The sequence below is a fragment of the Aspergillus terreus genome, genomic scaffold (genome assembly GCF_000149615.1).
Source record: "Aspergillus terreus NIH2624 scaffold_13 genomic scaffold, whole genome shotgun sequence".
Taxonomy (NCBI): domain Eukaryota; kingdom Fungi; phylum Ascomycota; class Eurotiomycetes; order Eurotiales; family Aspergillaceae; genus Aspergillus; species Aspergillus terreus.
Window position 1 is genome coordinate 453,360 of NT_165936.1, and position 25,487 is coordinate 478,846.

Sequence of the window (25,487 nt, forward strand, 5' to 3'; positions counted from 1 at the left end):
GGAGTCAGAATATGACCTCCCCCTTGCTTTCGTGACTAATTTGTCGTCCTTACATCAGAGCATGGTACTCATCCGAACAGCTCATCATTGTCAGAATCTGAGACAGAGTGGTGTCCCAGCAAGGCGAAAGACATCTACTCAATCACCGGAAGCACGCCAAACACCTCCTGCGGCATCTTGGACCACCGACTGACCTGCACACGGCCTTCCTTGAGCACAGCCAGCAGATGCTTGTCGGGGTCGTCCAAGACGGTGATATCGTCCAGGGGATTCCGATCTAGAACCAACAAGTCGGCGACATATCCCTCCTTAACCTGACCGAGTCGAGACTCCTGCCCCATCATGCGCGCCGCATTGATAGTCGCACTCTGCAAGATCTCCAGTGGCGACAACACCTGCGCACGGATGCTAAACTCCCTCGTCTGCGCCGCTGTCATGGCGCCCAGCAGATCCGTCCCATAGCAGATCGTCACGCCCGCCTCCTTCGCAATCCGCAGCGACTGCAGTCCCTTCGCCAGGACCGTCCCATTCTTGGCCATCAGCTCCGGCGGCAGAAACCCGCGCCACTCGTCCGACGCCATCTCCGCGTACGTGACCAGCGTCGGGGTGAGGAACACGCCGCGGTCGGCCATGAGCCGCGCCGTGTCGGGGTCGATGAGGTTACCGTGCTCGATGCCCCTGACGCCGTTGTCGATCGCGTGCCGGATCGACTGCGGCGTGTACGCATGCGCCGTGACGTAGGTCTCGCGCTGCGCCGCCACGGACGTGATGGCCGCGATCTCCGCCGCCGAGAACTGGAGATGCTCGAGCGCGTCCGTGGGACTCGCCACGCCGCCGCCGGTCATGATCTTGATGAAGTCAGCCCCAAGACGCAGCTCCTCCCGCGCAGCCTTCAGACACGCCTCCGCGCCGTCGACGATCCGGCCCAGGCCCATGATCAGGCCGGCGCAGCAGTCGTCCCCGGCGGGGCGGGTGTCGTTGAACGCGTCGCGCGGGTCGCCGTGCCCGCCTGTCTGGCTGAGCGCGTGGCCGGCGATGAACAGCCGCGGGCCCTGGATGACGCCCTCGGCGAGGGCTTCTTTCAGCGCGAGCCCGGCGCCGCCGCAGTCGCGGATCGTGGTGAAGCCGCGCTGCAGGATCTGCTGGCAGACGAAGGGCTGGCGCAGCTTCGACCGGTCCGGGTGCATCAGGAAGGTCTCGTTGAGGCCTTTGCCGCCGGGCACGGCGGTGACGTGGACGTGGCAGTCTGTCAGGCCGGGGCAGACGTATTTGCCGGTGAGGTCGACGTGGACGGCGTCTGCGGGCGCTGCGGGGGCCGCAGAGTCGGTGATGCTGCGGATCTTGCCGTCGGCGAGATGGAGGGTCGCATTGCGATGGAGGGAGCCGTCGACGGGGGAGATTATGGTGGCGTTATGAAGGAGATACTCCTTCTGGGGAGGTTGCTTCCATGGGACTGCCATGTTGTAGGCTGTATGTATGCAGGATGAAGTGTGAGGATGTACTGCCGAGGGCTTTTAAGCAGAACCCCGCAGTGCGGAGAAGACAGATAACCCATTGCATAATCTTGCAGGCTCGCAGGCTCGCAGATTCCCCGAGATAAGTCGGGCATTGGAGCATGATTAGGGTGGTTGTATTGCTGAGCTGTGTCGGCGAATGCTATACTTGTAGTTGACCCAGCGAGGTCCAACACCACAACAATGGACGACGATGATGCGGTTTCAGTCATGAGCTGAATCTGGTATATAGCTCGAATCGGATCAATCATTTTGATCAATGGAGTCATGAGTTTATCATGGTGATCTCGCCCAGATGCTGGTGTAGCTTGTATAGACATCCAATGGCCTTTCTGTATATGTATAGTTCAGTGAGTAGACGGTGTTGCGTGAAGTATATCGACAGATGAATAGAATACAGACCTTCTCTAAGGATTCGACTTCTGAACTGGTCCATCTGAATCAACCTCCGTTCTATATGTTTCTCCTGGTGGTGTTGTATACAGGGTTGTATACTGAACGCTGACATCATGTGACTGTAGTGACTTCATCTCAACATCTCGACTGCTGTTCACACCCCGTCTTCTACTCTCCTACATGTCTTCCTCTTTTCCTAGCCCAGCTCTATCCATTTCTTGATATCACTCATGGGAAACCCTTCCGACCCCCCTCCCTCTTACGAACAGGCGACCGGCGCTTCATCGTCCACTCCGAGTGCTTCGTCGTTTACTCCCAGTGCTCTCGACGATCTCCACTATCCATCCATCACCTACCATAGCTTCTCCTGGGATACCCGCACCTCCCATGTTGCTACGTTGTCACCGTCCTTGAGCGAGGATGCCTCTGCTCTTCACAGCCTGATCACCCGCCAAGCGCAAGTCCCGCCGCGACTCTGTCTGACGGTCCGTGGAGCCCACACCGAGACACGGTCGCGTCCGAACCGCAAGGAAAATGACACCGAGACGATCATCGATTTCGAATTCCAGATCGACCTGACGCCGTATTTTGTGCCGCCGCCCGACCAACAAGACCAATGGCACGAGCTCCGCGTCGTGTCGGACGACGACGGGATCAAGACCTACCGCGGCGGACGCTGCCGGTCGCGATCGCCCAGACACGGCGCTGACAAGCGGTCGCATTCCTCAGCTATTGACCAAGACGAAGAGACGGCTTTGGTGGGGAATGACCGGTCGGGGCCGGGTCTGATGGGGTGGTGCGAGCGGTTCTGCGAGGAACGGGGGGTGAAATCGTACGTCTACCGAACCTCATTCCTATCTATTCTGCGGTCGGCTTTGAGCATGATAGCTAATCCGTCTTATACAGCTTCACCTACACCCGTCGCGTCGTCGGTCTCGACGTCTCCATCCTCCGTTCGATCCTCACCTCGCACATCCGCTCGCTCAACTACCAGGGCAACATCCGAATCTCCGCGAACCTGACGAACAAGTCCATTGTGGTGTACTCGCCGCACTGGATCAACCGACTGCGCAACCACGGATTTCTCTACTATTTCTGTATCCTGGCGCAGCTATGGATCCTGACCTGGCCCGGTCATCTGGTGGCTGGAACGCCGCTACACCGTAGTCGAGTCGGACTGGTTTGTGTCGCGCCCGACCGGCGCGGGCAGGACCTACGCTGGGGGCCGTGACGAGGCCGCCGTGGCGCAGGATCTTGCCCCCGTGGTGACCCAAGCGGCCTGGGAGCGACGGACGGATGGACGAGTCTTGACGGACAGCGAGGTACGGCTGCTGCGACAGTTGGAGCGAGAAGGTCGGCAGCGTGGCGGTCGGGTGGTCATGGTCGACTGGGACCAGATAAGCGGATGGGGCGCGGACCAAAGTGTATGAATATGTCCATGATATTCATGATGATATGACTTCCATGATTGTCTCCTACATCCAAGCGACCGTTATCTGTCCATCTCTATCTCAACCGGTTGCCCACCGGCATCTCGACGGTGAGTCCAACCGATACGAGAGGTGAAGCCAAACCCAAGCGATCCAAGAGATCCAAGGGACGGAAAGAAAGGCTCAGCGACTTAAGCGACCAGCCCTGAGGTTTAGGCGCAACAGGGATGTCCGGACCGGTGGCCGGACCGGTCAACAGGAAGACGATTGGATCGGAAAGAGATGAGAAGGTTAGCTTAGGAGGAATCAAGTGTGGTTGTTGGATGGAATTGAAGCGAGATGAGGTTGAGATATCAGATTTCCCGATTGGGACATGCTCGACGACGGCGAACATTCCCACCAACCCGCTTTCTTCTGTTCTGTCCCAGTCTTCTTCTTCTTTTCGTTTCCATTCCCATCATGACTGTGCTCAGCATGGGCTCCCCTCGGCTGGATTTCCAGAATTTTGCCTTCGCCCGTGGCCAAGATGTGGCTGATAAGCGTCAGCCGGAAACCCAATAACTGCGAGTAAGATGCCTCCCCGCAATTGTTCTCGGAGGAATCCTTTGCTGCAAAAGGCTTAGCAGCCTCTCTTATCAGCTTTAGCGGCCGCTTAGCTCGTATCTGTACCGCGCCGGCGGCGACGGTGGTCTGCTGGCTGTCTAGGGCTTAAGGGCAGAGAAGCGCTCCCCCTGGACGCCTGCCAAGTGACACCAGAATCCTGCCGACTTATCAGCTGGTGATTCTGGTGATTAGTGCAATTACCTATGAGGATTATTACTGATTTGATACTTCGGCTGCGGGTGCATGGTACGACGTGACGTCTATAATAACCGAGGACCCCCTCTGCTCGTAGTACCACCATTTTCTTCCGTTCATCCTCTCTTCCTATTTCCAGTTTCTCTTCTTCGTCTTATTCCCGCGACCTCGCCATGGTCGCCGACGAAGAAAAGCCCGCCGTGGCTCCCACGGCCTCCATGGACCCTGAGTCCGCCGCCGCCGACTTGAAGCCTCGCGCCCTGCAGGCGATGGTCGAGGCCGATCTCCTCGATGAGCGCTACAAAGTGACCCAGAGAGGGTTGAAGAACCGACACGTCCAGATGATGGCGCTGGGAGGTACCATTGGCACCGGTCTGTTCGTTGGCAGTGGTCAGGCGCTGGCTATCGGAGGTCCTCTGTCGTTGTTGCTGGGCTACATCTTCATCTCCGTGCTGGTCTACTGTCTGGTGACGGGAATCGCCGAGGTGGGCGCCTACATGCCTGTCCATGGCGGGACTATGAGCTACCACGGCTTCCGGTACGTCTCGCGCAGTATGGGCTTCGCCATGGGGTACCTCTACTGGTACTCGCTGGGCATCCTGGTGCCGTACGAGATTGTCGCTGCCTCCATGGTCATTGAATACTGGCACTCGGGGGTACATATCGCCGTCTGGATCACCATCATGCTGGTCGTCATTGTTCTGCTCAACTTCATGCCCGTCCGCGCCTACGGTGAAACCGAATTTTGGTTCGCGGGCATCAAGATCATCACGCTGATCGGCCTCCTGCTGCTCTCCTTCATCCTGTTCTGGGGTGGCGGGCCCAATCGGCAGCGACTAGGGTTTCACTTCTGGAAAGCCGACGGGGCCATGAACACGTACCTGGTCAGCGGCGACGCCGGTCGTTTCGTCGGGCTGCTGCAGTGCATCGTCAAGAGCGCCATTGCGTTTATTTTTGCCCCCGAGCTGGTGGTCATTAGTGGTGGTGAGGTGGAGTCCCCCCGACGCAACGTGCCCACGGCCGCGCGCCGCTACATCTACCGACTGGTCTTCTTCTACCTGCTCGCCGCCCTGGCGATCGGCGTCATCTGTTCGTCCCGCGACAAGCGCATCACGGACGGCAGCGGCACCGACGCATCGTCCTCGCCCTTTGTCGTGGCCATCGCCAACGCCGGCATCCCCGCGCTGGACAGCATCGTGAACGCCGCCATCCTGACCTCCGCCTGGTCCGCCGGCAACTCCTTCCTCTACATGTCGTCGCGGTCGCTGTACTCGCTCGCCGTCTCCGGCAACGCGCCCAGCATCTTCAAGGCCTGCAATCGCTGGGGCGTGCCGTACCTAGCCGTCGGCGTGTCGGCGCTCTTCTCGGTGCTGGGCTACCTCGCCGTCGGCAGCGGCAGCTACACCGTCTTCAACTGGCTGATCAACTTCACCAACACGTCCGGCTTCATCAGCTGGATCTGCTGCAGCATCGTGTACTTCCGCTTCAACAAGGCCTGTCGCGTGCAGGGCATCGAGAAGCCGTACAACTCGCGTCTGCAGCCGTACGGTATGTGGATCGCCTTGGTCGGATGCGTCTTCCTCCTGCTCATCAACGGCTTCACTTGTTTCTTCCCGAGCGAGTGGTCCGCCTCGAACTTCTTCACGGCGTACATCGGCATCCCGGCGTTCGTGGTGCTGTATGCCGGCCACCGCATCGTCTTCTGGAAGGATCCCTGGGCGTGGCGGCCGGAGGATGTCGATATGCACACCGGTCTGGCGGAGATTATTGCGGCCGAGGTGCCTCCGCGGCCGCGGGATACCTGGTGGCGCAAGATGATGGTGCTGGTTGAGTAGTACGATTGATGCCTCGTTATTCGATGTGCAAGTATGTCTCACATCAAGTAGTCATTAGTGTCGATCTATCTATACCCAATGTTACTTTATTTCACTTCAGACCAGCAGCCGTAACAGATTTGCATCTAGAGGCATTCTACCCCAACACCGTCGGCGTGATTAGGGTATCTTTCTGAAGACAAGCAACCATATTCATCGCACTCGTCACCGACCTATAAGATCATCGCCTATAGCACCGACCATGCATGTGTCTGCGGGTGTAGGATCCGGATTGGTGCGATAGATGTAGCACCTCGTATAATCTGTCGCCTGTGCGGCTGACTGTGGACAACACATGCGGCTCAAGAATATAACAAACGGCCTCCCCGCAGAAACAATCAGCAGACAAATACGCGATGGACATCAAGACATCCCTCCAGCCAAAAACCCTTCTCAGACTGAGCTATCCAGCCCTCGCCTCTCATCTTCAGGACTTGGTAAAACAAAATCCCGAGGTCGAGCATGTACACCACCTGGACAGGCTAATATCACAGCTCGTCGAGGTAGAGTCTCTTCCTCCGACGATCTACGCGGTCTGGCTCCCGATTGCCCTGCGATACTCTCCTGGTTTGCTCTCTGTCGCTCTATCAAATACTGCCTCCTATGGGATCCGCGAAGCAGGAATCCGCTCTCTTTCGCGCGCATTCCATTCCAAATCATGGAAATCAACCTGGGACGCGCTGGGCGGCGCAGAAGGCCTGATGCGAATCCTCTCCGAGTCGTCCATCTCGCAGGTCGACGACATCCTCAAAGCCCTCACGAAATGCAGGTACATGGCAGACCGCACTGAGATCGCAAGACACATGGACGAGCTATTTCTACTTGTCGAGAATCACACCTTGCGACCGTTGTCCTTGTATTCCGACAGGCTACTGCCCCTGTGCAGCTCTGAAATGGTCGCCCATACTCTAGCCAAGTTGAACGAGACACAGGAGCCAACGCTGTTGACGCGCTGGCTGGTGCCGTTCCATGCAACACTTCTACGACAGATGGCTGTCGGCAGTGTCGTCGTGCCGCCTCATGTTCGTCGGTGCGTGGTGCGAAACGCAGCCAGAGGTCTTGTATGCTCTTCAGAAAGCTATACACCATTCCATTGCGATGAAGTCCCAGATGATGTTCAAGATCCGAGAGTCGCCTTCTGCCTAGACTTTTTCCATGTCCTCAGGACGGATCGCGACCTTGAGAGGGTGCGGGGAGAAGTCTCGCTCTACGTCAAGACCTTCCTGCAACTTCGAGATGTTCGATTCGACCATATCCTTCTCGTCGTCGATGCTGCGCTTCCACTTGCCATGAAGTTCTTCGTTCCCTCGATGCCCAAATCCAGACTGCCGCCGGCTGCGAGGCAGAAGACGCAGAATCAGGCTCCAGCACAGAAATCCATCCTGACAGTCCCCTTGGCCCGCGAACTTCTTGTCTACTGGTCTGTGGCAGTCTGTGGCGAGACGTCAACCATAGCCGAGTCTGTGGTCAAAACCCGTATCTCGAAGAAGTATGCTCCTCGCCCAAACGCCCAGCATAGACCAGCCCTGGAACGTCTGATCATCCAAATCCTCCGCGACTACCCAGACGAGCAGCTCGACGTGCAAAACCTCCCACGTGAAGACTTCAGCAAGTCTGTCGAAAGCCTCTGTGAAAACGTTGCCCCTGAGGCTCGACTCTCGCTCCTCCAGCTCCTGTGCCAGAACACCAAGTACCTCTCATATGATATCTCTTCACTGGTCCCATCTGAACGTGAAAGGTCATTGCCGCCCGCATGGCCACCCTCAGTCCTCAGACTCCTCCCAGCCGCAGACGCAGAGCGTCTGTTTCGGCGGACCTTGAAGATCTACGGTTGCGCGGAATTCCTCCCAGATATAGATGTCGCTACAACCCATGGGTTTGATTTAGTGTGCCAGCATATGCTGAAGGCAAGATGGGAGGGAGAATCGGGTGTGAAGGAGTTTGTAGTCACTCACAAATGTATGCAGCTATCTTTTATTGTAGGGCGATACTGACACACGCAGGCCTCGATGAGATTATCAAGCGTGCCCAGGAGGAGACAGATGAATCTAGACGACTGAGATGGGTGAAAGGAGCGTTCTGGGTGGCACAGGAAAGCTCATCCATCGAAATCTTTCATGCTATCCTCCGTTGGAGCGGCCGGTTTATACGCAATCCGGTATGGCATTCCCCCCAAACCTGAAATCACACTGACAGATCAAGTCGCTGTTTGCGGGCGTCATGCTTGGTGCAGTCATACAAGGTCAGACAATAGATCTCCTGTCCTGCGTCGAGTCGCCCACAGCACGACTACCAACCTCGCTGTCCGAGCTCTCTGCCGCCGTGCAGGCGGCCAAGACTGTCCTCGACACCCTCCTCGATCTTGTCCTCCAATCAATCAAAGAGCCAGGCATCTCCCCCAAAGTGCTGGAGAACATCCCCTCGCTCATCGGGTCAATCGTCCATAAGCGTATTATTGGGTGTACGAAACCGAAGTACAAACAGCTGGGCAGCGCAGCGCAGCTAGCCGACACGTTACTCGCACCAGTCATCCCTGTCATCATAAGATACGAGACAATCGGCATCGCAGAAGGGCAGGAGAAGATCAAATGGCCGCCCATGGACGGCCTCCTCGGTGGCATGCCCTGTCCCGCGAACCCGTCCGACGAGATGCTCGGGTTCATGGACCAACTAGCTCAACAACGCGACGAGCTAGCCCAAATGCACAGGCAGAAGATAGACCCCGACGTCATCTCGTTGGGCCCCGGCTGGCCTCGCGGCCTGGCGGTCCAGTTCCTGTTTCCCACTCTGGAATGGGCACGCGTGCTGATAAGCCGCCCCCAAGCGGCGCCGTTCATAGCACGCCGCACCAACGAAGTGCTCTTCGCGCCGCGGGACGTTCTTCTGCGCGACGCGCCTATGGGCAGAGCACCGATTGGGATCTTCGTCGACGATCTGCCACCTATCATTGAGGCGTACGTAGGTCGCGGGAGGACTGCAGAGATGCAGTCCCGTGTCGTCAAGATCTGGCAGCACTACGAGCAGCAATTGCACGAGCACCCGGATCATCTGGAGATGTTCCGTATATGGTTTTCGCGTGCGAGCCGTATCAGGAGCCCCAGGATTCGCAAGATGATGCACCGCATCAATCCGTCACCGGTGCCGACGGCGACGTATCTGCATGATTCGTTGATGCCGGATGAGGTCGTCGAGTGGGATCCTCGTCCGGGAGAGGTGTATGAGTACAACATGCCGGTCACGGTGCTGCGCTGTCGGGAGTTTGGCGAGCGGCTCACCTTCGAAAGGCTGATATATGGGAATGAGGCTGCCCGGGACGATATTAGGAACTGGCCTTTTGAGTACTACAGCGTCTATTCGTCGCCTCGTACGCTCTCTCTGGAGACCAAGGAAACGATTGCGCTCTCCGCGCTTCTCATTCTTGAGACGTTCACCAAGCAGCGCATATTGCCAGCGTCGTTTCCTGAAGGAATGCGACGTTTTCCCGCCATGTACATGGACGGACAGTTCGTGAGCAAGATGCACGTTGATTCCGCACATATCCTCCGCCGCGTACCGTGGGTTCTGAAGTCGTTCAGCCGTACTGTCTCCCCGACGTTGCTGAAGGATAGCTGCAATGCTATGATCGACAGTGTCCTCGAAAGGAATGCAAACGATACGATGTACGCGCCCCTCTTGCGCTGCACGGTCGAGTTGATCCGGATCCTCTCGCACAGCGATAAGCCATCCCATGCGGCCGATCTGGTCCTGCGCATTGTGAAGGAGCTCCCGCACGAGTCGTCCTACTACGAGGAGCTGAAGCCGTTGCATTTAGGACGCAGGCTCCATCCAGAGCAAGCGGGCACCCTATTCCGCGAGATCGGCGTCCTCCTCAAAGATAGACTGCTCACTATCAGGACAGACGACGACCAGGCGACCAACGCCGTTGCTATCATAAGCACTGCTAAGAAACTGGCGCAATTCCTCGGCGACGCCGACTTCCTATCCGTCGACACCGCAGTTGAGATCCTCGAGTCCCTCTTCACAAGCACTCCCAACACCGACGTCCGCGTGCAAACCCTCTTGTCCATCTTCACCCTCCTCGGCCGAGACATCGCCCCCGACTCCGTCTACGCCCTCCTCAAACAAGCAGCTCACCTCGCCAGCGGGCCAAGCGAAACCTCGCAAGTCTCTGAGGAAGAATGGCGCGCCGCCGAAACAGGCCACGGCCCTCTCCCGCGCGTCCTCTCCACCCGCCAGAGACCCATCTTCCAGCGTCTCGTGTACGACGCGCACGACTACATCCCAGACAAGCAGATGGAAAACTATCTCCTGACCATCGTGCTCCCTCTCCTCGACGAGTCCACGGCCCAGCATACCCGCTGGATGAAAGCCTTCCTCGCGCGGCTGCATCTCCCGGAGGACATAGACATCACGGACTTCCCGTTCGGCCCGTTCGACCCCCACATTACGCACCGCGTGCTCCTCACGTGGAAGAAGTATCTCCCCGCGTCGTATCTCCAGCACACCCGTGCCGCGGCATTCGCCCATCTGCATTACAAGACGCTCAACGCCGTGAGCGCGGCGCTGAGCGAACGGGATGCCGAGTTCCGCAATACTAGCGAGAGCGAGCACTGGCTCGACTGTCTCGAGTTGTATCGGCGTCCGCCTACTTTCGAGTATCTCGACCTCCTGTTCCGCAGGGGCGAGCAGCCCTGCGTGTTGAACGGCTTGGCGCTGGATGCTGTCGCGGAGGAATACGTGCTGCGCGCGGGGATCCTCGTGCGCAATCCGATCACGTACTCGGTGATTGAGAAGCGGTTCGTCGTGCAGCCGGCGCTGGTCACGGAATTGCTAGGCGGGCTATCGCAGCGGTGGCAGAATGAGTTCGCAGAAGAGGGAAAGGGGACGCAGCAGCTGTTGGCGGGGGAGATGTTGAGGAAGATAGTCGATAATATTGAGTCCCTGCGCACGCCGGAGTGGCTACGCTCGCCGCTGCGGACGCCGCCAACCCTCCCGTCTGCGTTGAGGCTGCACACGCTGCTGCTTCCTTTTCCTCGGGGCAGGTCTGGGGATGAGGATTCGATATCCGCCTTCGTGCGGGAGTTGCTGCGGCTGGTGCGTCGCTGTGCTGAAGACCGTCTGATGCAGCTGGAATTTGGATGGGTGCAGAGGGCCGCTAATCGTGTCGGTGCTGAACACCGGAGAGACTGCGCGCTGCTGGTAGGGGATGTGGACGATGCAGGGTTGTACGAGTGTCTGCGTGTTCAGCTAGCGTATGAGTGGCTGTGTGAAATTAGCGAGGGGGAAGTTCGGCTGGATAAGGAGCTGATGAGGATGTTTGGGAAGTGGAAGATGAGCCCGGTGGAGGTTATTCGTCGTATTGGATGGATTATGGACGGGGGAATGAAGGATTCCGAGGGAGATGCGGTGGGAGATTGTTTTCTGGGTAGATAGTTGGATTGAAGTTGCTCATATTTGGTAGTGTATTCTTCTCTCTGAATGACCATCATATCGTACCAAGCTTGTGGATATATATTCCCCCTATGCCTCGTCGCAGCTGGTGGGTGAGAACATGGTGCATCCAGGAGTGGAGGTGTAGCGTAAATCAGATCATCTGCAGGTCTTAAGACTGACTGGGCTGATACCGAGCCTGGGATGGTGGACGGACAGTTGAGGCCAGAAGCCGTATGGGATCGATATTGGAAAGGCTGAATAATTAGACAATAGATTGTATATGGTTTAAGGAATCCATGCCGCGTCCAGGTCGAGCATATATTGATACATATATTAAAAAGATAATCCAAAAAGTAATATACAAGCAGGAATCGAAGGTTGTATATATAACAGAGGCTACCGCACGATGTAAAAGCCATTGACACTGATCTGGCGGTCTCGCATCTCCGCCGTGGGAGAGCGTACACCCAGCCAATGCAATGGAACATTCTCGACCATCTTCTGACCCCGTGCACGCGCATTGCCCACGGTGTTTTTGGTGCGGTCCTTCCAGCTGAGACTCCGCGATGTCTCACCGGCTGGCATCTCAGGGCCCCACGCCGGATGGTCGAGAATGTTCTGCGTAGCGGTGGCATCGGTGGAATCGGCGAGGGCCGCTGCTTCAGCCGCAGCCTCGCGTGCAGCGGCGAGTTCCTTATCGGTCCGGCCGGACGGGGGAGGAATATCAGGTCGCAGATATCCCATCACTCGGACATGGACCTTGGTTTCCGGGGGGAGGTAGATGTCCTCCAGGAACCGAAGGATTGTGATTTTCCTTGTGGTCTGGGAAAGATTGACTCGTGCATGTTGCGAGGGGTCCAGGTTGCGAACGGACAGGATAGCTTGGTACCACGGACTGGGCGTTTTGACCGTGCCAGAGCCATCTGGTTTGTTGCTGACAAGATCAAACCGCGCCCAACCGAAAAAGAATCCATGTAATTGTTCCAGTATGGTGTCAGGCACTCTTCCCAGGCCCATCCGAGACCCTTGGCTCGGAAGAGTCGCCGTTCGAGCCTTGAAGTCCACCGGGAAGGGTGGCTGCGGACCATAGTCCAATGACTGCGGGCCCTGAAATGAACGCGATTGTCCAGCAGGCGCGTTCTCATCGTCATCGTCGTCTCCCAGCCCGATGCGGTCAGCGACGCCACTCATTGACAACGCCGTTTCAGCGGCAGTTTGTTGAACGAAACCAGGCTGGTATGGCTGAATTTTATTCTGGACAGCCTGGGAGACAGGTGCCAGGACCGCCTGAACGGCATTCTGGGCATACATGCCAACCACCATGGCACCCATCTCCAATGGGAGGGTACTCAAACTGGCGCCACGGACAGAGCTGGGACTTAAAGAGGTAGAGAGCACCCGGAATACAGGACTCACGCCGAGTTTCTTCTTCTTTTCACCCTGACACAGGATGAGCTGAAAATACCCGTCGCCTGCCTCGACAGGGATGCGGGCGACAATGGTCTCGCGAAGCAAATGATCGCGTAGCCGGCCGGAAGCCTTCTTGCGGAACTTGGAGATGTCGCGCTGCCAGGCGCGCTCATCGGCGGGATCCACCTGGTCCGCGCGGAGGGCTATAGAGGGAGTCACATTGAGCCAGTCGTCGGTGAGATGAAGCAGCGCCTTTGCGCGCATGCCCGTCTTGCCGGTCCAACCTTTACTTTGGAGCCACAGAGTGCGGTCAGGGGGGAGAGGGATATCGGAGAAGATTGATATCGTCACAGAAGTGGTGCTGCCACGGTAGAAGACAACCCCATACGAGTGGCGCATGATGGTGAAGTGTCTGTTTGATTCGGTTGGATGGGCGATGAGGCCGCCGAGGAAGTGGCGGGCTTCGCCATATGCTTTTTGAACAGGGGAAGGACCCTCAGGCTGAGCGGACGAGGAGCTCGCGGGCCGATAATCCGTGGCAGCACGCTGTACGGGGGGATTCGGAGGCGTAAGTAAAGGAGAATGGGGGGAGTATGGGGGTGGAAGGGTCTCCGCAGAAGGCATCGGTCTAAGCCTGGGCGCACTGGCGACGCCACGGAGAGTAGGAGTAGGGGAATCTACTGTCAGGGTAGAGGCGACGGGCTTTCGCCTGATACAAGGGTCGGACATGGTGCATGGTGGGAGGAGGAATGGATATAGGAAAGTGAGAAGGAGAGAAAGTGAGAAGGTGAAGCCAAAAAGGGCGATGATGATATGACAGTTGCCATTGCCCAATCAGGAGGCGGCGATGATGTCGATCTGCCGGTATTATGCATACTGCTTAGTCATTTATACCACTTTATGGACAGATGCTTCCCTGTTCATAATCTTCGTGTCTATACTTCCATCGAAGAATTGACCATCACTACATGAGAGAATAAACGCCCACTTGATAAATGGAGTACTGCCTCTCGATTCATCCTTTGAATCCACCCATGTCCTAAGTCAGGGCAAAAATGGATCGTCCCTTACTACCGTCTCGGAGTTAACGGGAATTGCGCCACACCCATGGAATGCACCATGCTGGATGGAACAAAGGAGTTAGGAACTCCGACGGAAATATCGGAGTCCAGAACTACCAATCAATCGAGCATCTCAGATGTCTTACGTGCATCTGTTGGAGAATATAAATACCATGTACTCCGTAGGTCCGGGCTGCCCAGGCCGTCGACTAACATCACCAGCCACCAGCTATCTTCTATCAGCATCAGTACCAACGCCATACCAACACAACGTTCAATCACAATGGCCCCAGAGAACAAAGCTGCCTTCATTACCGGGGTCAACAAACCCCTCGAGATCCGCGAAACCCCCTACACACAGCCAACCGACCATGAACTGGTGATCCGCACACATGCGGCCGCCCTCAACCCCATCGACGTCGCCTTCTACAGCATGGGCCCCTTATTTCCCTGGGTCAGCTACCCGCTCATTGCAGGCTTTGATGTCGCCGGTGAGATCGTCGAGGTTGGCCCCTCTGTCACCCGGTTCAAGCCCGGAGACCGGGTCGTAGGCCTGGCTGGTGGAGCCGCCCGTCAGCCCAACATGTACCTGCCACAGTCTGGGTTCCAGCTATACACTGTGATGAGGGAGGCCGTCACCGCGCCTATCCCAGATAACATCTCCTTCATCGATGCATCGGTCATTCCTCTGGCACTGTCGACCGTGGCGTCCGGGATGTTCGCAAAGGACTATCTCGCCATGAGGCACCCACAGTGCCCGCCTGTCCAAGCAGACGGCGAGAAGGAAGTTCTCCTGATGTGGGGAGGATCAAGCAGCCTGGGATGCAACGCCATTCAGGTGGCTGTCGCAGCGGGATACGAAGTTGTGACGACGTGCTCCCCGCACAACTTCGAGCTGGTCAAGAGTCTTGGAGCCAGCAAGGTGTTCGACTACAAGTCCGAGACGATCGTAAAAGATCTAGTAGCGGCCTTGGATGGACGGAAAACCATCGGAGCCCTGGCTGTCACTAGAGGGTCTGTTCAGCCTTGCGCGGCCGTCATCGCAAAGACGAATAGCAGAAAGTTTGTCGCATCCTGTGTCCCTCTCACGGCTGAGGAGGAAAAGATCGGAGACGTTGAATGCAAATTTATCTGGGGAGGCGCACTCGAAAGCAACGAGGTTGGACCCGCTATCTATGAGCATTATCTTCCTCGCGCCATGGCCGAGGGAGCGTTCGTCCCTGCTCCGCAGGCTAAGGTCGTAGGAAAGGGATTAGAGGCGTTTGAAGAGGCGTTGAAGACTCTACAACAGGGTGTCAGTGCGACCAAGGTTGTTGTTGATTTGAGCGACTAAGTACGCAGCAAGCTTATTCACATTCTAATGAGCATAGAACAATCAAATCGATATTTTGCCCCAAGAAGCAATTGCTAGCACAGATCACTGGTGCAAGAAGCCCATTTCCCTCCATCGTTGCACATACTTCCGAACCACTTGGTGACTGACTGGTCCCACCCGAGCCAGCGTGGGTGAATGCTCCTCTGCATGGCTAGTGCCCAGCAGTAGACCTCCACAAGACATGCGCTCGAAGTTCTTCTCCAGCCAGTCAACCATCACGATGGCTGGGTTGTCTTCCTTCATTCCGGGGAGCGTCCTGACGCGCTGGGCCCACTGTGCAAACGGGATGATATTGGCGGAGGGGATATTAAGTTCATCAGCGAGTACATGTATCATGGCCGACCAGTCCTGTCGGACGGGGTTATCAACATGGTAGACCGGATAAGGAGCCTTGTTTGAAAGGAGCAATTCAACTGCCGTTGCTGCAGCATCATCAACTGGAGTCCATGAAAGAAGACCTTGGAAATTCGGGAACGCCCTGAGAGTTTGAGAAGACTTGATTAGAGCTGGAAGATGCTCGCTTGGGTTCCAACAGCCACTGCTTGAAGAGCCGGCAATCTGCCCAGGACGAACGACCATCGTCGCAAACCGATCTGGATACTTATGCAAGGTCTCATCCAGGATGCGCTCGCAGATATACTTGGCCTCGCTGTATCCGTTAGACAAGGCTGCTTCAATCTCATGTCTCTCCTCAATAACTTCAGGACGACCAGTGATCAGGGGTTGCTGTCCAACCACGCTGATGGAGGATATGAACTGGAAGTGAACCTTGGTGGCCCTTGGTCGTGCGCAGGCGATATCTCGCGCTAGATGCACCAAGTTCTGCATGACCGAGAATTGAGGCTCGAAACTGGATAATGAAGATGCGCCGTTCATAGGCCAGGCATTGTGAATAATATGCGTGACGGAGGAGACGAGCGTTTTGTAGTTGGTTGAATTCAGTCCCAGTTTAATATCCGCCGTACTACTCTCATAGACGGAAAGCTTCTCGAGCTCCTCCGTGGTGAGATCAATTCCACGTGTCTCAAAAGCACGCTTCTGTCTATCTAGTGCATTTCCCTTCGTCATACGTCGATTGAGACAAAATACCGATGTCACGGTCGGCAGCCGAGCGAGATGCGCAGCAATATGGCTACCGAGACTTCCAGTTGTACCGGTTACCAGCACGCATACGTCTTTCACATCTTCTGCAGAAGAAGCAGTAGGCGCCTCAAAAGAGTTCACCGTCCGTTGTATATAGCCGTCTGCAATGCGTTGCCGGCCCGAGTTGTCCATATCGGCGGCTGGCTTAGTGGAGACCATCGGCACTCCAAGCGGCAGTCTCTCACGCTGCGGACCAGAAGCAGTGGCAAAGATGACTCGCTGCACACTCACTTCTGCAGAATGCCCATCCGTCCAATCCACATGGCCATACTCCACAGCGTGAAGATCGGTCTCCCATCGTTCCTCACTGGTGATAGCGTGGTTCCGCCCATCGTTAAACACCCACCATCCGCGGAACAAACCAAACACGATATCAATGGCAAACTGCGGCCTCGTCATTTCCAGCATCAGGAGCACACCGTCCGGCCGAAGCGCGCGGCGCATATGGCGCGTAGACTCCTGGAGATTCGATGTGGCATGCACAGCATTGCTGGCTATGATAATGTGCTGGGTGCCGATGAGGTCGTCTGCGGGCTGTTTCTCTATATCGTGCACCCGGTATTGGACAAAGGGGTATTCGCGGAAACGCCTTCTCGCCTGCGCCAGAAATGCGGGCGAAATATCGCTGAAAGTGAACTCTACCGGTATCCCCAGCTTCGCGAGCTCTGGGAGGAACCATTTCGTCCCTCCCCCAGTGCCCGCTCCCATTTCGAGAATGCGGAGTGGACCAGATGCTCCAGGCTTCTGCAATTTGTGTACTACTCGCTGGATGAAGTCTATCATCTGCTTGTAACCGGCGACATTATGTGGCTCATCACCGTACATCCAAGAGACGAGCTCCTGGCCTTCCTTTGTGCCAAATATCAACTGCAGCCCGTCTTGGTCTCCGCGAAGCACAGCAGCGAGCTTACTCCCAGTGAAATATGCCAGACGACTAGCACCGGAGTATTCGGGGTAGACTCGTGAGATCTCTTCCAATATAGCCGTGCTCGACTTGACAGGAGGCTTGATTGCAGTGCGAACTGCAGTAGTTCCGTCCAGATCCACTAGACGCGCCTCTTCAAGCCTCTTGTACAGATAGTCCACCAGCTCCTGGTGTTGAGGATCAAACGTAATAGGCGCCATGCGTTGACCAGAAGCTGCAGTACGCACCGAGCAACCCAGCTCTTCGAAAGCTTCCAGTGTCAAAGCAACACAGAGTTGAGACTGCAACGGAGCAAAGGCATGTAGACGACCACTGCATTGGTTCTCGGCCAGGAAGCGATCGGTCAGAGCTTTGGTTTCGCCAAAGGCCTCGAGGACGATGTCATGGGGAATATTCAGTTCGGAAGCATATGATGTGACACTGGTTACTGAATCGGACATGGGAGTCGCGAGTAGTTGGTCAGAATTGGACGCATTGCTGGATTCGTCGGGCTCCTCGCTTGTAGTACTCGCATGTTCAGCATCTTCACCCAATGCCGATTCAACCGCCTTTACTAAATCCCGGAATGTATCGGCTTCCATGAGGTCCGTCGGGGCAAGAGTGCAAGAGAGCTTCTCCTCCATTTCCTTGGCAAGCTCCATGGCCATGAGGGAATCAATTCCTGCATCTGCCATGTTACCGTCGTCCTGGATCTCACTGGGGTCCATCGCGCAGAAGTTCGCCACAATAGCCTTCACATGAGACGCCAAGTCCGACTTTCTCTTCTTTGGTACACCAGTCACAGGCGGCTTGGGATGGCCTGGTAGACTCGAGGAAGATGAAGACTTTTCAGCAGCCCTAGCAATTTGGTTCGTGACGGGGACAGCACACCCAGGGGCAAACCTGCTGAGAATCATCGAAAATGTTGTCTTCACCACCTGGGCATACTGCATTCCGAGAAATACTTCGACAAGGTCCCCTGTGCTGGGGTCAAACACAAAGATGTCACTCATGTAATACCCTTCATGACGCTGATGCATCACAAAGACATCCCAACTGTCAGGACGAGGGGTCGCCGTATCTGCATATTTCGGAGTGCGCATCCAGCGCTCCATGCCGTTTGCAAGATAAATGTCCGTAGGCGCGCGATCGGTCATGCAGTTGACCCAGAAACCACTTACCTGGCTAAAACAGTCACACAGATATGGATCTGCCCAGGTCTCGGGGCTGTATTTCTTGACCACTCTTCCCGCGGACTCGGTCCCCTTGCCGACGAGTTTCTGCACGCCGCGGTATTGCTCAGAGTAATCGACAATCTCGGAGAACGAGGGATACATCGCACGACCTTGGATGATATCGTCGACATCGAGGCTATTGAGAAGCTCTTTGCAACGATGGTGCGGTACGAGACGGCGGTATTGGGCCCATTCGTTGGATACCTTGCCATCATCAGGTTGATACAGAATGATCCGAGCCTGGCAATGGACAAGGCTTGATTTCTGGCCTTTAGACGGGTCGTGTGTGATATACTTCATGTCCCATATGCGTCGCTTTGGATCCTGGGTGGTGAGTTCTATCTGAAGCTCCTTGGACGGGTCTAGACACAGCGGCGCATCGCTTGTAACATTGTGAACCTGTGGCACCATTCCTTTACCTTCGGGTATACTGAAGAGGGCTTCCAGAACGGTGTTGAGAATAATCGATGCCGGTGCAACAGGCGCCGTGTGTGCAACAATATGTCCGGTTACTGCACTCTGGTAGCGAGGGTGAGCTGTGTTGATGCGGAATTTCGCTGTCTCCTTGTTTCGTCCCTCGTAACCCATAAAGCAAATCAGATCATCCTCTCTTGCCTGTGCACTTGTTGGATGCGACGTAGTGGATGGTAGCTTTTTATTATCCATCCAATGCCGTGACTTTTCAAACTGATATGGAGGGAGAAGAACAGGGCCGTATTCCGGGGACTGGCAAGCATGGTGACCCCAGAAGCGAACGAACACGCCCTCCCTCCAGAGACTGATAGTCCTGTCGGTGAGATTCTGCAGGCCTGCGTTACTAGTGATATTGACGGCCTGGAAATGATGCTCGCCGGAGGACCCCAATGCCCGCGCCGCCATCAACGTAATGGTGGAGTTTGATCCTGCCTCAAGCCAGACACAAGACTTGTACTTCTCTGCGAGGCGTTCGACAGCTTGGTTGAAGTAAACAGGGCGACGAAGGTGATCGGCAACAAAGGTAGTTGGGATGGTGCAGTTCGACGGATTTTCAGTAGCATGCTCCAGGTGGATAGATGGCTGATTCAATGTCAATCCATCGGTTACGTGTTCGAGCTCAGTGACAAGAGGGTCCACTAGCGAGGAATGGAACGCATTCGTCACAGAGAGACGTTTTGTCCTGATGTGCGAGAACCTGAGGTTCGTCCTGATGACATCCTGGATCTTGTCAATGGAACTGGTAGACCCAGCCAATGTGAAGCTCCGTGGGCCATTATAGCAGGCAATGCTGGCAGGGAAGCCCCCAATAGGACACGAAGTGTTGTGCTCATTGAGTAGCTGCTCTACTTCAACACGGTCTGCCTCGACTGCCATCATCGCCCCCGAGTCGCTTCCCCAGCTGTCTCGGATAATGGCTGCGCGACGAGCCACAAGAGTTAAAGCGTCAGCAAGGGAGAGAGCGCCACATACACACAACGACGTGAGCTCCCCAAAGCTGTGACCAACCACTGCAGCAACAGAGAGGCCTGACTGGATCCAGCTCCGAGCGCATGCGTACTGCAGGGCGAATAGCTTGGTCTGTAATTTCACCTGATCATTGATGGGTGCATGTTCAAAGATGCCAGGATATAGCCCTTCATGGCCCATTTCTTTCAGGGTCGTATCGCAGTCATCAAGGTGCTGACGCAGCAATGGGAATGCATCGTAGACGCCACCGTCTAGCCCGACAAACGTCGAGACCTGGCCACCAAAACAGAGTACCACTGGGCGACTTGATTTTCTCAGCTTAGTGATCTGCGGACCCCTCCCATCGATGATGGCGGTGAGGTTATTGTCCAACTCCTCCGGCGATGCGCATCGGAATGCAATCTGAGCTTCGAGAGCAGGATTGGACTGACGGCACATGTTGTAGGATATATTGGCTAGAGAGGCCGAATTCCCTGCTGAGATCGACTTTTCACGAATGAACTGGCGAACCCGCTGAGCATAGTCACGTAGTCTGTTCTCATCGGAAGCACACATGCGGAATGGGAGGCTATTGCCCGGCGTGTGTATTGACGATTGGCAGTCTTGCAAGGAAGATGCAGGAGACTGTGTAATGACCATAGATGCGTTGGACCCGGAAGCCCCGTAATTATTTATGAGGACCGCACGGTAACCGGCGTCCCACGGCATCAAGCGCGTAGGAATAGTCATATTGTCATCATGCGACGTTGATATGTGCGGGTTGAGCGTCTGGAAGTTGGGCTGTGGCGGTATCTTTCCTTCCTGGAGCATCAGGAGCACCTTGACCAGAGCTATCAGGCCAGAAACCCCTTCGGTGTGACCTACAAGGCCTTTGACAGATCCGAGGAACAACGGTGCTTTTCTCTGAGGTCCTCCGAGGGATTGCCTAACGCTAGCATACTCCGCCGGGTCTCCAGCTTGCGTCCCAGTTCCATGTGCCTCCACAACAGAGATATCACGAGGCAGGATGTGTGCACGGGCGGTCGCTTTCTTGAAGAGACCAGCCAGGGACTGAGTATCTGGAACCACGATGGGAGTGCAGTTTGCATTCTGCTCTACTGCTGTGGCGGCAATAGTCCCGAGTATCGTATCACCGGCTGCTAGAGCGTCTGACATCTTCTTGATAAATATTGCCGCAAAGCCCTCTCCTCGACAGTACCCGTCCGCTTTGGCATCAAATGGCTTGCAAGGCCCAGTGGGGCTCACGAAAGATGCTCCGGCAAGGTTGTCATATGCAAGCGGACTCATTATTGCATTTGCACCGCCCACAATGGCAGCGGTGCAGTCGCCTTTCAGGATGGCCTGGCAGGCTTGGTGTAGGGCAACAGCGGAGCCCGAACAAGCACTGTCAACGCAGAACGCTGGCCCTCTCCATCCGAAGTAGTGGCTTAACTTGCCGGCCAGGAAGCTCCGCAGGAGTCCGGTGGCAGCGTATGCGGATGCTGGGTGGCAGTTCACGTTGTGCTCGTAGTCCACAGTGCAGGAAGCGATGTAACATCCGATATTTTTGTCGATATCATCCTGCTGAAAGTATCCTGCTTGCTCCAAGGCCTGATAGGCCACCTGCAAGACAAGACGCTGCTGCGGATCCTGAGACATCGCCTCTCGGGGAACCTTCCTAAAGAACTTGTGATCGAAAGCGTCGATATCTCGAACAAAGTTCCCAAACCATGGCCGGATGGCGTCGGGCCTCCACGGAGTCTCGAAGTCTTTGTATCGTTCTAGGGGAAGCTCCTGATGCTGCGACTGTCCCGAGCATAGCAACTTCCAGAACTCTTCCAAATCATCTGCACCAGCAACACGACACGCCATTCCAACTACGGCAATGTCTTCATCGTACACGCGGGGTGTCTGGAGGAGTGGCGAGACCCGAGATGAAATATCGATATCCAAATCGGCAAAATGGATAACCCTCCCAGAGAGAGAACGAAGAAAGTTTGGAGGTACACATCTCTCGGGGCCGAATTCCACGATGACTGCATCGGTATCCGAGAGGTGCTTCTTGTGCACTATAGAGAACGTCTGTAGCCATTGACATTGCTCCACGAGGATTGATCGGAGAACGAATTCGTGGGTAGGATACTCAGTCTTGCCCAGCTTTTCTCTCCCTGGAAGCTGCAGTGCTGGATCAGCAGCACATATCTTCATCAACGGAAGTAAGGCGTCCTCGTTCCCAGACCAGTGATACCGTCCGTTGAAATCGACTTGAGTGGCAATGAATCCATCTGCTTGGAGCTTCTGCTGGAGCCGTCTCACATCTCGCCGGGGTGTCATGATTGTCACTCGGTTCTCATCGAAGCAGACAGTAACGTAAGCCTATTCTGTCAGTGTAATCTCCCGGTATGGATGATGGTCAAAATTACCTTGGGGAAGTCCTTCAGACAGCCCGCCAATTTCTTCTCCAACTCAGGGGCTTTCCACACTGTCGCCAGCGACGTGTATGCCTCCTCCATCTCTTGAGCGTCACCAATGGCACCCATCAACATGGACAACCGCAAAGCAACCGACGCACGCTCTTGGAAGGTGTCCACACGTATCGAATTGGACACGATAGAAGCGCTTAATAACCCGATACAAAATCCAACATTCTCCACAATAAGGTCTGACGATGGACGCAGGTGCCCATTTGCTGTACAGTCTGGGTAGACGAGCTTCATGTACTGCAGGTATTGCAGGAAATGCGTTATCATTAACAGTGGAGCCAGCTGGATATAAGGCAATGGGAATCTCTCAGCCGGCACGTTTCCTGTCCTGAACCAGTCATTCAATGCATGGAGCTGTTGTGCCCCGGGGATTGTCTTCAGCTTCGGAAGATAGGTAGATGCGGTCCGATAATAGACAGGAAGCTCCGAGATGACTTCTAACATCCAACCGTATTCGGGAGAGTCCAGGACCGTATCACGGAGCCGGTGGAAGTCATTTTCATTGAAGGAGAGACATTGGCAGCCAAATAGCAAGACCGTCTTTGCCTTCGAGGAAGGGAGGAAATGCGTGGTATCCATTTAGTACGAAACGGAGGTATGATTGAGGGTAGGGACGATTGGAGATGTAGGATGGCAAAGGAATGCCGAGGAAGACCGTCCTCTTGACTAGGCCATCCACGAAGCGTTCGGGGGAAAAGAGCAACTCGGTGCTTAACAATATGGACCACAAAGGCGTTGTCTATCTTCGTTGAGGCAATATGCGCAATCTAAATATTACTTTTTCCGGGCCCATGCTGGGCTCCCGTCGGAGTTTGTCTACGGGCTATCTCTTCGGCAGCCACACTCATCCCAGCCGTGATTGTGTCACGACTACATCTGTTGCTGTCCGTCACCTATGCGGGCCGTGCGTGTCTCCAAGCATGGTCAGAGTTGTGAGTGACGGGGGTATGCGGCTTATCTGCTCGCTGTGTAAGCGACTATATAACTATAATGGCTACAGCTCCGGGAAAATGGCTAGAGTCTTAGAACCACTTCGTATCTAGCTCAAGCATGAATGATAAAACACATTGCGACTCCTATTTAGCCTTCATCTGTTATGTATCCGCCACAGGGCTCCACATTAAGGAGCAAACACAAAACGTCCCAGTCTGAGACACCATTACTCGTCAAATCAGTGGCCTCCTCAAGATGACTGGTTCATGAGGGATGGCCTGGACTCAATACTGGGTTTTTAACTCTGTCGAGGTCTTGCAAACACCCCAGAACCTCCTGAAGCATGAAATCAAATGCTGAATCCAGGTATGCATGAGCCGTGAAGAATTCCACACACATCATCAACGGTATTGATGTTAACGGATGCACCTATAAACGTCAGATGTATGACCATTATAATCGGCTCGTCTGCTAGTACCTTGAAGTAACCCAGCTGTGCTTGCAGCTTGAGCAAGCTGAGCACTTCGTGTGCGGCCAGGATACATAACCGTTCATACTCGATAATCCCTAAGAGATGGTCTCCCGTCTTCCATGTAATCGACTCCAGGACATTGTGCAAAAACAGGACTAGCGTTTGGGCCACAATGCGCGCAAATATGAGCATCGGGTCTACCTGGGCTGATGTTGATAGCACCTGGATGCGGTGATTCAGCACATCGTGCAGCCATCGATGGCGATTCCAAAAGCCATCAAAGATATCCCCGTTGATCTGCTCCACAGCTACCTTTTGGCGATGCGAGAGAGCCTGTCCGCAGATCGTGGCGAGGATTATACATTCACCGAAGGACGAGGTAACGCTCGTTCTTTGGCCATGGACGCCTTTGCTCAACACTTCGGGCAAATAGCTCGAGATGACCGGCTGCCCTGCCTGAAAATCTTCTTCCGGGGCCGGCAGGCGTGTCGAGATCTATCGTTGTGCGTTAGCTCCGCCTTGTTCCAAGGCTCCTAGGGCCATACCAGCTGTTCGTTCAGCGTGAAAGGCAAACTGCTGTGGAAACTGATGAAACGATCCAGCGAATACGCCATCCAGAACGTTCGACGTTGCTCCTCCAATGCTGTCCAGTCTACCAAGCCTTGATCCTGGTCTGGGCTCATTGTGATCGGGCTATTGGGATCATCCAATTCATACAACCGCATACCAAGGACCAAGCGGCAGCACCGCCCGATGCTTATCCAGCCCTGCTGAGGGGATACGTGCATGTATTCGTAGATAGAAACCAAGACCCACGCCTGTGCCTGTTCGATCGTGACCATTTCCATCCGCGAACATCGGAGATCGAGGATGTCCAGCATCCGGCGAGTCTCTTGATGCAAGGCATCCCGGATACCTTGGAACTGCGCAGACATAGAGGCAGCAAGGGTCCACATGGCATATTGTAGACATATCTGACCATCTGACTTTTTTGGTTGCTTTGCCCAGACCTGATACTTCCAGCGCTGAAGAATCGGTGCAAACGAGTGGACTCGGTCGAAATATAGTTGGTCCCTGCCCATGTCAGATCCGGCCTGGTTCATTTTTCCACAGGAAGACTCACAGGTCGGCTCGCATTAGATCAGACACTAGCCCAGTGCTTCGGACTTTTGGGTCTGGAGATGATGTCAGTCGAGCGTCTGGTGGACTTTCATCCCCCAATGGCTCTGCAATGGGCTCAGGCACAGCTCCAATCTCTCGAAACGGATCATCCTCCCCATCGCAGTCCAGTACAGACCCATCAAACAGCCCAGCCATCTGATGGGTGATTTCTGGGTGTTGGTCGGCAAGACACCGCTCAAGTGCCGCTAATGCGTGTTAGTAGTAGCTCATAGCGCCACTTATAGATACACATACCGATGCGAGTCCGCAACGTCCGGAGCTGTCCTTTTCTCGGACCCCTTGGGAGTCTCGTGGTGTTGATCTTGCATTCGATGCCGTTTTCGAAACAGACCTGACATTGAGGACGACGACGATCGCAGCGAACTTTCCGTCGACGACATTCCTCACAGGCGGATCCAGGGCGCTGCCGCGACATGGTGGGA

At 55.3% G+C, this 25,487-nt stretch overlaps 8 protein-coding genes across 8 annotated transcripts; 4 read left to right on the forward strand and 4 right to left on the reverse strand.

Moving 5' to 3' along the window:
- Window positions 1–134: 134 nt before the first annotated feature.
- On the reverse strand, window positions 135–1,460 carry ATEG_08656 (uncharacterized protein; the record flags this gene model as incomplete). The annotated part of the gene is made up of 1 exon (XM_001217241.1): window positions 135–1,460. The coding sequence occupies one exon, from the start codon at window positions 1,458–1,460 to the stop codon at window positions 135–137; it is 1,326 nt and encodes a 441-aa protein (XP_001217242.1).
- A 680-nt stretch (window positions 1,461–2,140) lies between these two features.
- Window positions 2,141–3,141, forward strand: ATEG_08657 (uncharacterized protein; the record flags this gene model as incomplete). The annotated part of the gene is made up of 2 exons (XM_001217242.1): window positions 2,141–2,742; window positions 2,817–3,141. 2 exons carry the CDS (start codon window positions 2,141–2,143, stop codon window positions 3,139–3,141), a joined length of 927 nt encoding a protein of 308 aa, XP_001217243.1.
- Window positions 3,142–4,311: 1,170 nt separating this feature from the next.
- ATEG_08658 (proline permease PrnB) lies at window positions 4,312–5,973 on the forward strand (the record flags this gene model as incomplete). The annotated part of the gene is made up of 1 exon (XM_001217243.1): window positions 4,312–5,973. The coding sequence occupies one exon, from the start codon at window positions 4,312–4,314 to the stop codon at window positions 5,971–5,973; it is 1,662 nt and encodes a 553-aa protein (XP_001217244.1).
- Window positions 5,974–6,785: 812 nt separating this feature from the next.
- ATEG_08659 (uncharacterized protein) lies at window positions 6,786–11,215 on the forward strand (the record flags this gene model as incomplete). The annotated part of the gene is made up of 4 exons (XM_001217244.1): window positions 6,786–7,971; window positions 8,016–8,170; window positions 8,215–11,106; window positions 11,198–11,215. The coding sequence occupies 4 exons, from the start codon at window positions 6,786–6,788 to the stop codon at window positions 11,213–11,215; spliced, it is 4,251 nt and encodes a 1,416-aa protein (XP_001217245.1).
- Window positions 11,216–11,841: 626 nt separating this feature from the next.
- Window positions 11,842–13,584, reverse strand: ATEG_08660 (LipA and NB-ARC domain protein; the record flags this gene model as incomplete). Its single annotated transcript, XM_001217245.1, has 1 exon — window positions 11,842–13,584. The coding sequence occupies one exon, from the start codon at window positions 13,582–13,584 to the stop codon at window positions 11,842–11,844; it is 1,743 nt and encodes a 580-aa protein (XP_001217246.1).
- Window positions 13,585–14,199: 615 nt separating this feature from the next.
- ATEG_08661 (zinc-binding alcohol dehydrogenase family protein) lies at window positions 14,200–15,249 on the forward strand (the record flags this gene model as incomplete). Its single annotated transcript, XM_001217246.1, has 1 exon — window positions 14,200–15,249. One exon carries the CDS (start codon window positions 14,200–14,202, stop codon window positions 15,247–15,249), a length of 1,050 nt encoding a protein of 349 aa, XP_001217247.1.
- An 84-nt stretch (window positions 15,250–15,333) lies between these two features.
- Window positions 15,334–23,057, reverse strand: ATEG_08662 (uncharacterized protein; the record flags this gene model as incomplete). Its single annotated transcript, XM_001217247.1, has 2 exons — window positions 15,334–22,371; window positions 22,419–23,057. 2 exons carry the CDS (start codon window positions 23,055–23,057, stop codon window positions 15,334–15,336), a joined length of 7,677 nt encoding a protein of 2,558 aa, XP_001217248.1.
- A 703-nt stretch (window positions 23,058–23,760) lies between these two features.
- ATEG_08663 (fungal specific transcription factor domain-containing protein) lies at window positions 23,761–25,480 on the reverse strand (the record flags this gene model as incomplete). The annotated part of the gene is made up of 4 exons (XM_001217248.1): window positions 23,761–24,378; window positions 24,429–24,957; window positions 25,007–25,250; window positions 25,300–25,480. The coding sequence occupies 4 exons, from the start codon at window positions 25,478–25,480 to the stop codon at window positions 23,761–23,763; spliced, it is 1,572 nt and encodes a 523-aa protein (XP_001217249.1).
- Window positions 25,481–25,487: the final 7 nt, after the last annotated feature.